The sequence below is a fragment of the Schistocerca cancellata genome, chromosome 6 (genome assembly GCF_023864275.1).
Source record: "Schistocerca cancellata isolate TAMUIC-IGC-003103 chromosome 6, iqSchCanc2.1, whole genome shotgun sequence".
Classification (NCBI taxonomy): domain Eukaryota; kingdom Metazoa; phylum Arthropoda; class Insecta; order Orthoptera; family Acrididae; genus Schistocerca; species Schistocerca cancellata.
Genome location: NC_064631.1, coordinates 487,177,044 through 487,189,076, shown reverse-complemented (window position 1 = coordinate 487,189,076; position 12,033 = coordinate 487,177,044). Strand labels below are relative to the sequence as shown.

Genomic DNA, 12,033 nt, shown 5'->3' with positions numbered 1-12,033 from the left:
GGAATGCAACTCACCTAAGAGAGACCTACCAAGCAATATGGCAACAGAACTTTCACAAAATTGGACAACGATATACTGTCTGTAGATATGAATTGTGCAGACAACACTGAAATCTTAACAGTAGAAATTCAATTTTGCACTACCAGACTTTCCTACAAGTTTCCAGAATGAGATTTTCACTCTGCAGCGGAGTGTGCGCTGATATGAAACTACAAGTTACCAAATAAATCTACAAAAACTTACTATTTTGACACCAGCCAACAAAGATGTTACTGAATGACTTATTGAGGATATAAGAAAACAGACACAAATGGCAAAAACCTTTAAGACTGGACCGAATGCATGGGTTTAAAACTAATACATGACCCAATGTTGCCCTATTCCTTTAAACAGTAGACTACAGAGGAGGGGTTACAACCCAAATAATATTTTTACCTCTGAAAATACTGTTCACCAAACAAAGAAGCGCACTGCAGAACCATTTCCAACAACACAACACCAAGCTCTTATATTTACTGTAGAAGTAGTTGTTAAACCAGAAAATTTGTCTTCGTAAGACAGTTAAACTTCAAAATGCTCAGTGGGATCAATTTTCTCAGAACATGGATGAAGAAGTCATACAAATCAGGTCTGATACAGAGAATTCTGGAGATTTTGTGAAGATAGTAAAGAGTTTCTCATGTAAACATATTCCAAGAGGATGTAGAATTGTGTACTTACCTGTACTTGGTAAAACTCAAAAAGAACTCCTTAAGAGGTACGAACAACTTTTCAAAAATGATCCATTCTCAGCTGAGACAATACAAACATGAGAAAAACTTATTCAAGCCATATCAACATCACAAACAGAAAAATTGCATACTTTCCTCAGAAGTCTGAATATGAAACACAGCAGTCAACAAGCCTGTAAAAGTCTGAAAAACCTTACTGGTGATCCTACAGTTTCGCTCTTAGTTGTATGCAAGGTCACCCCTGACCAAATAGCACACCAACTGCTGCTGAATGGCAATCAGAAAAAGAGCAAAAGTAACAAAACTTAAATGACATGAACTTGGCACGCCATTCACCTGTGAATGAACTGAAAACTGCTATTCATTGGATGAAAAGTAACAAAGTTGCAAGCCTGGATGACATGAGATCAGATCAATAAGGAACTTTGGCCCTGTAACTTTGAACTGGATCCTGCAAACGATGAACACTTGTGTTGCCAGAATAATAATCCCATATATCTGGTGCAAGCATTGCTTAAACCAGGAAAGAACCAAATAATTCCAAGAACTTCAGATCTGTATCACTTCTGTGCCATCTGTTTAAAGTTCTGGCAAGAACAGTAAGATAATGGTTAGAGAAGAGTCAGGTTTCATACCAGAAAAGTCACACACTAGTCGGATACTTATTATAACCCAGCATGTCAAGAAAGGGTACGAAAGAAAGCAGATTACAGAAGTTGCTTTATCAATCTTACAGCTGCTTATCACACTTTGAATCATAAAAAACTAAGAAAGAAGCTGTACACAACAACTAAGGGCTAGCGACTGACACCATTTAAACAGTGTCTGCTGCAGAACAGATGATTTTTTTTGTCATCCTAAGTGACAAGAAGAGTCGCTGGAGAGTGCAGAAGACTGGCTTACCCAAGGAAGTGTGCTGGTTCCAATATTACATATCATATATACTAATAATCAGCCACTCAATGCTGGAATCCAGTCCTTCATCTACATAGATGATGCAGCTGTTGCTATTCAGGAAGCAACATTTGAAGAAGTAGAATCCAAGCTATCACCTACTCTCGAAGAACTTGTCACCTACTATGACGACAACCTCTTGAAACCCAACCCACATTAAAATCAAATGTGTGCATTATACTTATGCAATAAGGAGGCAAAAAGAAAGTTTAACATCACCTGAAAGGACACAATTTAAATCATTGTGCCCACTCCAATACCAAGGGTTAAAGTTGGATTGTGTCTTAACCTACAGAAAACAATGTATAGACACCAAACAGAAGGTATGCATTAGAAACTACCTTATCCTGACAAACACCACATGGGGAGCGCAACCCAGCATACTCTGCACATCTACACTTGCTCTGTGTTTCTCTGCTGCGGAGTATGCTGCGCCAGTCTGGAAGAACTCTGCACATGCTAACCAAGTTCATGTGGCCCCTCATGAGACAGGCCTCGTAGTCACAGGGTACCTAAGACCAACTCCAGTCAGCAAGATATTTCCACTCATGGGAGTACCACCTCCAGATATGGGAATACCACCTCCCGACGTAAGAAGACAGGTAGCAGCAGAGGATGAAAAGAAGAACACAAAACAGATCCACAGCATCCATTGTTCAGACCTCACACCTATCCACCATGAGTGAAATCCAGAAGCAGCTTCCTACTTACAACTGCACCAATTCCAAGTCCAGCAGAAGCCCACCGAACTGAGCTGTGGAGAACATAATCTCCTGTAGGATTATTGACAACAAAAAAAAGAAGTTACATCAGGAGGCCATATCCAATACAGGATCTGGGAAAACCTCAGCTAGCTGAGAACAGGGATGACAAGGTGCAAGAATAATTTGAAGAAGTGGGTATCAGTGATGATGAATGTTGTGTATGTGGGGCAAGGCAGGACTTTGAACTTTTGTTAGTCTGCAGTAACCCGAGCAAACCCTGTGATATCAAAGACGTGTTTGCATTGAACAACAGAGCCATTCTGGTTGCTGAGCACAGGGCTCATAAAGTGTGAAATACTCTGTGATTTATATTACATTGTAATTTAGTGTCCTTCGGACTCAGATAAATAAACAAATAAGTAATAAGATTTTTTTTTTCAAATTTTCTCTCAATTTCTGTATGATACATCACATCTTTTAAGTCTAAACTGAAGAGTTTCCTCATGGCTCACTCCTTCTATTCTGTCGAGGAGCTCCTGGAAGAGCTAAAAAATTAAGCAAATTCCAGTGTTACATTGTTGATTTTCTTCATTTACACTTACGACTTGTCACCTGAATATTTTTTTTTTTTATATATATTTCATTTTATCTGTTTCTAATATCGTGTTATAGTTTTATGTATTGACTCGTTCCATGACAATGGAGACTTCTCCTTAATTTGGTCCCACGGAACAATAAATAAATAAAAATAAATAAATAAAAATATTTACATGAAACAGTTACTTTCTTATTTAAGATGAATTTAACCAAGTTTGATTATTCACAATGTAATTTCTCAATAACTGACAATAATATTGTAATCTCACTACGAGATAATTAGTATGAGTAGGTGTTCAGGATTTTAAGACTCACAGAAACCATGAGGAGATGGAAAATATTGTGAGCTAATAAGTAACTTTGAATGTACAGACACACCTCATTTGAAAGGCCTTTGGTTCCTCTTTTCAGTTAGTGTTTTATCTTCATCAAAAACCAAGTATTTCAAAAGTTATTCATAATTAATTATGACATCTGGAATGTCTGTTTTTAACCAGTGGTTATTTCCACGATACTGTCATTTAAGTTGTGATAACAAACATGTTGGTGATAGCAAAAATGTCCACTCACTCTCAGAAAACATGTTTACTAATTATTCACCACAGAAAAATATGTAAATATGGGAATAAACAAGATATTAACAATACAGTCTGTCTAACTTTATCAATTTGCCCGTTATCTAACATGTAATTAATTTTCAAACAATTGTTACTATTATTCCACGCAATTAATTTTGACCTTTCTCTCATTATCAGTTAAAAAATAACAGCCAAACTCAACAAGTATTCATTAGCTTGAGGAAGCTTCAGGCAGTTGGTGCCTAATAGGTAAAGTGTTAATATGTAATATGTATGTCAACTCTTTGAACAATCCGTGTCTAGCTACCAACAGGTTAATATCCTATTGTCACTACAACTCAAAATGTATTTAGTAACCAGTTTTTAGTTCATCTTATAAAGTTACTTACTTATATGAACTATGTTAACCAGTCTGTGTTGAGTGTGCATGTTGTCAACATTTACGCGTTAAATTTTTTGTCATCATCTAAGAACAGGAAATAATTGACAATCTTCTTCTGTTGAATGTAACAACATGTCTACTGTTACCAGTCATTGTTTACTTTATTTTCACAACATGTTTAAAGGTTTAAACCACCATCATCAGGTTTTCAAATAAGTCTTCTTCTAAACTGTGATTCCTGAAGATCTAACATGTGTAGACACACAGGTGCTGAGTTTGTTACAGAACTGTTCACTAAGTATGTTGCCACTCTTGAAATTTGTTGGGTGCACCTGCTACCTGTATTGTGTGCGCTAAGTATAAATTCAATATGAGCAGCTAATCATCATAATATGTTTTGGAAATAACAAATGTAAGAAGACTCCAAGTTTATCCAGGCGGTTTTGTATCAGTCAGTTGGCAGTCAAGTTGCAAAACCAACCAGTTTGTGAAAGAGAGAGATGCCAAGATTACAACACTACTGAGAAACTGCTGTCATCACAGGTTAGTAACACTACAAACTGTAAAGAGTCAAATATTGTCACACTCTGGTCATAGGAAACATTGTAATGAACAATTCTCAACAATTTGATTTGTAATTAAAATTCAAGTGAAATGAAATGTTCGTATGGCATTTATTGACCGGGATATCCCCTTCGGGGTTCGGCCGCTGTATTGCAAGTCTTTTTAGTTGACGCAACTTCAGCGACTTGCGTGTCAATGATGATAAAAATGATGATGAAGGACACACAACACCCAGTCTCCTGCCAGGAATTCCTCTGGTAGCTCAGTTGGTAGAGCGGTGGATTGTAGAGGATAAAAGCAAAATTCAAGTAATGATGGAGGAAAGAAATAACACTGGAGCTACTAATGAATTAGAAATGGGGGTAATGTGAAAAGTTCCAAAGATTCCTATACCAATTTAATGAAAGTTGCTACTCACCATATAGCAGAGATGCTGAGTTGCAGAAGGGTACAACAAAAAGATCTTGGAAAGTTAGCTTTCGGCCAACAAGGCCTTTGTCAAAAATAGACCCCACACACATACACACATGTGCGCACAACTTACACACAGGCTCTGGCAGCTGGAGTCAGATTGTTATATTGCATCCTGATTTTCCATTGTTTGAAAGATTTCTATACAGTTTACAGCTATGCTTCGGAACAAACATATTAAGATAAATAACTAATATTATTTACCATTGCAATAATTTTTCACAGTCCCTCCATTAAGTTTCAGCTGACACAAAACAACTACATTGTCCCCGTAAGGCTGATGAATGGTTTTTCTGCAAAACCATCCCTTAGTCATTGAAGAATGGATGCACTACCTTAGTGGTTGCATTGAGAATTTTCCACGCTATTAAACAAGAATTACAGGAATCAGGTGCACAAGAGAAAATCACAGTCAACGAAAATCAAGAGTGCTACTAGTGGCAGTTATTTCAGAGCAGCTTTTTTTCTACATACATACACACTTATATAAAGTAATCTGGAAATAATTACTATAATTATCAGTTGGAGTACAATAGTGCTACTCTTAATTCGCTATCAGTGTGCTTTACAGAAGTAGTCAGCTCATTCACATCCGTGAAGACTCCCCTTTGTGATGGCATTTAAAGTACATAATATGTGAATATAACAACAAAAACAATCAATTATTGATAAAATTATTTAATTGATTAGATAAAAAAATCTACTCACCAAGTGGCGGCAGAACACACACATAAAAAACTGTTGATTGGCAAGCTTTCGGAGCCAGTGGCTCCTTCTTCAGGCACAAGGGTTGCAGTGGAAGGAAGAGGGGTGGAGGAAAAGGACTGGAGAGGTCTAGGAAAAGGGGTAGATTTTGGGAAAGTCACCCAGAACTGTGGGTCAGGGCAGACTTGCCGTACAGGATGAGCAGGAAAGCCTACCAATCACAAAAGTCTTTTATGTGTATCTTCTGTTGTCACTTGGTGAGCAGGTTTTTTATAATATGTGAATGGATGAATGAAATGAGAGGTTCATTCAACTGAATTATCACAAACACGTCTGTACCAGACGACAAAATATATCAGCATGAAATACAGGGCACGTAATAAAGGCATATCTGCACAACTCTTACCTATCTGTTGTAAAATTTCTCTCTCTTCTGCTTTGAGGGATTGCTGATCAGACACATAACAAGAGATTGCTGATCTCAACTGGTGGTAGTCAAAGTCTGCAGTTTTAATCCTGGCATCTATCTGTTCACCTTCGTGTTCCAATCTAATAATTTTTTCTGCTTGTTTCTTTTTCTCAGCAGCATAATCTACTCCATTCCTAAAAATATAGACAATAAATTAAATACTAAAGGTATATTAAGGCACAACAATATGATGATACAAGGTGTGGGCAGCAGTAGAAGCCGTCCTATCTGAAATACAATATAGAGTACTGTCGTACTGTCGTCCCCCCCCCCCCCCCCCCCACGCACACACAAATAATTAAATAACTCCATTTATGAGTTATGCAATAGAAGAGACTGTACAAATAATGATAAAAGTATGGTAACTAAATCTCTATGACAAATCTATCAAATACATGAACACCTTAGTAGTGGCTAAGAAAGCCAGTCTGCAGCACAGCAAAACATCAGCTTTACTGTTTACAATGGTCCACAACTGTCTTAACATCATTTAAAATATAGGGCAGGTCCCCAACTGTATCAACAGCTGCCCTTTTATCGGAATGATAAAAGTGCTCTGTTCGAGTGCATGGAGGCCACGAAGTCCCACTAACCTCTATAACAAACATAAACCCATAAACTAAAATAAACAACACATACAACAGTTCTTTACAGGAGTTTTCTTGAGATATGAACCATTACTTGTCCAAAGGATCAGTCTGTACACTGCCATTCTAACGCCAAAGGATAATATGCCACCAGGTTCTGTATGATATTTTTCGGACCACTGCTGGAGTAATTTGAGTGACAACTTGTCCCATAGTATCTTTCAAGTCACCTGTGGTATCATAACAGTTTTGTGAAAAGATATCTTACATGAATCCTCATAGCGAATTATCACCTTTGGTAAGGTTTGGGCTTCGTGGTGGCCAGGCAAGTGGTGCCACCAGCCCAAGGGGGATAACAAACGATACAATGTGCGGGAAAGGCTTCATTAAGATAAAATGAGATTTTCACTGTGCAGCGGAATGTGCACTGATATGAAACTTCCTGGCAGATTAAAACTGTTTGTCTGACCAAGACTCGAACTAGGGACCTTTGCCTTTCGCAGGCAAGTGCTCTAGTAGTTGCATAGAGAGCACCTCCCCGCAAAACTGTGTGCCAGACCAAGACTCGAACTTGGGTCCTTTGCCTTTCACGGGCAGGTGCTCTCAATGCATCTACTAGAGCACTTGCCTGCGAAAGGCAAAGGACCCAAGTTCAAGTCTTGGTCCGGCACACAGTTTTAATCTGCCAGGAAGTTTCATTAAGATATTCGCATACTTTGATGAAATAATGCTGAAATCAAGATGTCTTTAATTCCATGCTGTTCCAAAACCAGTTCTGCAAAACGTTCAGGTACCAATGCTAATTCAGAACAATGTCAAAAAAGAACGCCCAATCAAGCATCTGCTGTCCAAGGCTGCAATTATCGTCACATGTACAGGGTACTTTCCTACTCTTCATGAAAGTGTGGTTTTTCTTGAACCGAAAGACCACATTTTGTGCCTGAGAACTCCAGTAAATTGTACACTCTTCGAAAAAGATTACTTTGCCTTGTTTTGGTACTGTGTCAAACATCTGAAGGTGTGCTGCACTACACCATTCTCTACGGAGAGCAGCGCACTTCGTTACAGGATCATTTAGTAATCGTGAAAGTGTTACGGAGATGATAGATAAACTCCAGTGGAAGACTATGCAGGAGAGACGCTCAGTAGCTCGGTACGGGCTTTTGTCAAAGTTTCGAGAACATACCTTCGCCGAAGAGTCAAGCAGTATATTGCTCCCTCCTAAGTATATCTTGCGAAGAGACCATGAGGATAAAATCAGAGAGATTAGAGCCCACACAGAGGCATACCGACAATCCTTCTTTCCACGAACAATACGAGACTGGAATAGAAGGGAGAACTGATAGAGGTACTCAAGGTACCCTCCGCCACACACCGTCAGGTGGCTTGCGGAGTATGGATGTAGATGTAGATGTAGATGATCTATGTCAGCATTTGACAGCTCTTGGATGAGTCTAGATAAAAATGGGTGGTGCTCTAAATCTTGTTTCAGGTGCTCCTGCATTGTTGACAAGCGTAGTACAGCTAATTCTGCAGATGTTTAACACATTAACTTCTTCAGTGATACCTCCACAGACTCTGCAATGAGCTGCAGAATTTAACTATAAAAATTATCCCACTGGCACTTTCTGTAAACTTGTCAAGACCTTTGATTGTGTAAATCATAAAATTCTGCTAGCAAAACTACAATGATGTGCCATCAAGGATCTTTCCCTTGCATGGATGGAACCATGTCTTAACAACAGAAAACAGAGGTTCACATAAGTAAATGATGATGAAATTCTGAGTGGAGAATTATTAAATATGATGTGTCGCAAGGTTTGGTGCTTGGCTTCCTCCTGTTCTTGGTCTACATAAAAGATTTGTCTGCGACAAGGGAAGACTCTTCAAAAACTGTAGAGTTTGCAGACAACATAAGTAAAGCATACTGGTAAAGCATCCAAATAGATCCATAGCAGACACAGCCAGGAGAATAACAGAACACATGTACAATTGGTCCACAGACAACAGTTTAAGCCTTTACCTTACAAAAACTCATATTAAACAATGGAAAAATCTGGGATGGGATAACAAGAGTATGTAATAGGATAGATTGCTGCTCAGTACATAGAGGACATATTGAACAACAGACAGGCTCATTGAAAGAAGAATTTTAGATATTAAAAGCCGGGCGTGACCAAGAATTCAGCTTACAAACTGAAGCGTTGCATGCTGTTTGCCTAAGCAAATGACATTTCACATTTCTTGTGTAATAGAAGGAAAGATGATCGTGACAGAATAATATTAATGGGGAGTAAGTCGCAGAACATATACTGTGCAAGGGTGTTTGTTTTCATATGTGCAGATATTAAATGGGAGGTGTGGAATATGAGAAAACAGCAAGGTGTGACGACAAGTAAACAGCTTCACCTGCTGTGAGCAAGGTCTTTTATGTTTTAGCATCACGGATTTACAGTGGCTTGACTGTCAAGGGAGCAACCACACTCTTCAAGAATGAAAACAAAAGACTACATGGTTTTGTGCCAAATAAAATATATTGTAATTTTGGATGTCATGCTGAGCCTTCGAGGTGTATGTCGTGTGAAAAGTTGATGTTGAGCCTTCGAGGTGTATGTCGTGTGAAAAGTTGATGTTGAGTCTTCGAGGCATATGTCATATGAAAAGTTATTTACTTCTCTAATTCACAAGTCACTCTAATTATCTGTACACCCATTCAAGGAACTATATGTTTGTAAAAGGAAAATAGTGTAGCCAGCAGCTACAAAAAACCCTAAACCAACCATGACAACACTTCAAATCATGCCCTGGCATGAAAGCCATAGCACTGAGTCTGACTGCAACATAAACCCCAGCATCACATCACATTGTCTGAGGGGAAGAAGGGTAAACTGCGAATGTAACACATTTAAATGGCAATGCACTAGTACTACATACAATTTAGTTTTATATTTCACATTTCTCTACAATATGGATAAAAACAAAAACAAATTTTCAGTATTATTTAATTATTTTTGGCAAGCTGAAAACTTAATTTTTATCTGTTACAAACTGTCCGCAGACAGACAGACAGACAATTTCATTGATTTCTGCAGTCAGGTTATCATGTACTAGTGACTTATTTAGTTTCATAACAGAAAGGAGGTCTTTCACACACATATGTTGATCGAAGTATTGTAGCTGTTTTGCAACTTCATTATTGAGACGTGAAAACTCTGTCTGAGAAAAGCAGTGTAGTATCTGAAAAAAAAAAAATGAAAAAAAAAAGCAATGTAGACATCCTGGACATTTTTAATGTTAAAGGGATTTGCCTTTAAAATAGGAATTACCTTGCAGATCCATCAGTTACATCTGCACATGAACAGGGGTGCTTTCAACTGAAATGGCAAACTGTCTCGAAAACAGGCATAATACTGGCAGTGTCTTTCAAATGTTTATGAAACTATCCTTGTAATTATTTCAAAGCCACAATGAATTCTTCGAATCTCACATTTTCTTTAATGTCAGTGAGCTTAGGGAACTGGACTGTATTTACAACAAGATTTTCTTCTTAAATGCACCCCCATCAGATTAGAAAGAAGTTGCTTCTCACGTTACAATGTTCACGGGCAGAGTGCAGTAAAGTCCACTTAAAATACGATGTCTGCAATCCATTCCGGACATTGTAATTTTTGTTCTTGCACTCCTTTTTCTTTCATAAATTCCACAATAATAAGTTTTAATTCAAAAAATACTTTCAGGCATGCCCCTTGACTTAACCAATGTAGGTTGCAGTAATATATAAAGTCTCCATACTCTTCGTTCATTTCCCCTGAAAACTGTTGCAACTGATAGTGTAATAATACGTGCAACCTCAGAAATTTTACTATTCATGCTATCAACTTCTTCATATGCTCCAGACTTGCAAATTTAGCACAAAGTACTTCTTGATGCGCAGAACAATGAATCTTGTCTGTTGACCACTGTTTTTTTTTTTTTTTTTTAATTCTTTCATTGTTAACTATATCTTTGAATTCTTTCTGCATGTTACTGTAATATCATTTCACAGTACCTGTCACTTATGCGACTGCATAACAGATACTGAGAACTTTCATCCCTCTCTTCTGTCATTCCCAATCATTTTCAAAAGCTTGTGTCGATAGACTGCTAGACTGAATCAATGAAGGCAGCAGAGGAACAACTAGGAAGAAAGTAGGAATCCTCGGATAACATTTGTGATTTTAAATTTTATTCATAATACAACATGATATAAAAATGCAGCAAATGACGGACGCAAAATGGAATATAGACTTCTAAAAATTGAGAGTAACAGAAAAGTGAAAAACCAGGAATGGCTACAGTAGAAATACAAAGCTGTAGAAGCATGCACGACTTTAGGAAAGATAGATGCTGCATACGGGAAAATTAAAGAAACCTTAGGTGAAAAGACAAGCACTTGTGTGAATTATAAGGACCTGGATGAGAATCCTGTACTAAGCAAAGAAGGGAAGGCTGAAAGGTGGAAGCTATAGACAGAAGGTCTAGACAAACAAAAGCTATTTGAAGGCAATATTAAGTAAAGGGAAGAGGGAAATGATGAAGATGAGATTTGCGAAAAGAATCTGATTTTTTATATAATCTTGGTCTTTTACTCACATGAAATGCAGTTTCCCACAACTGTTAACTCAGGCTTCATTTCCTGCAATTCTTGCTTACAGAAAACATATAATCAACAGAGTCATTTTTATATGAGGTGTGACTGGAAAGTTTTAAGAATGGATCCACTACTGCTTACTGGTTTGGGGGGCAGGTACACGGAGGGTGGGGAGTGAGTCACTGCCTTTTCCTTGAATGCCTTCTAACAAGAAAATGTGTTTCCTTTATTCAATTCATTGTGGCAGCTGGTTGAGTGCGGGACTGTTAGGGCTTGTTGCCAGATTCTATCTGCGTGAAAATGGACGTAAAAACGGAGCAACGAGTTTGTGTGAAATTTTGTTGTAAAACTGAGAAATCAGTTTCTGAGACTTACAAACTATTAAAAACAGCTTTTGGAGATATTTGTATGAGCCAGTCAAATGTTTTTGTCTGGTTCAACAGATTTAAAAATGTGTGTGAATCATTTGAAGATGAACCACGGTCCGGCTGTGTTTCCATCTCAAAAATGAATGAAAATGTCGTGAAAGTTCGAGACTTAGTGCGCTCTTATCGTAGACTTACAATTAGGGAGATGGCTGATTAAGTTTCTATGCAGTTCAGTCAATTTTAACTGAAGATCTGAACATGCATCAAGTGTCCACAAAATCCATTCCAAAACT

At 37.9% G+C, this 12,033-nt stretch overlaps 1 protein-coding gene across 2 annotated transcripts in view; it reads right to left on the bottom strand.

Annotated features, from left to right (window-relative positions):
- The window catches only part of LOC126190758 (structural maintenance of chromosomes protein 6), a 221,183-nt gene that overhangs the window by 129,484 nt on the left and 79,666 nt on the right, over positions 1-12,033 (bottom strand). For both annotated transcript variants that reach the window (XM_049931273.1, XM_049931274.1), the window contains exon 9: positions 6,093-6,289. In XM_049931273.1, coding sequence (XP_049787230.1) covers positions 6,093-6,289 — 197 coding nt within the window. The remainder of the gene's footprint in view (positions 1-6,092; positions 6,290-12,033) is intronic.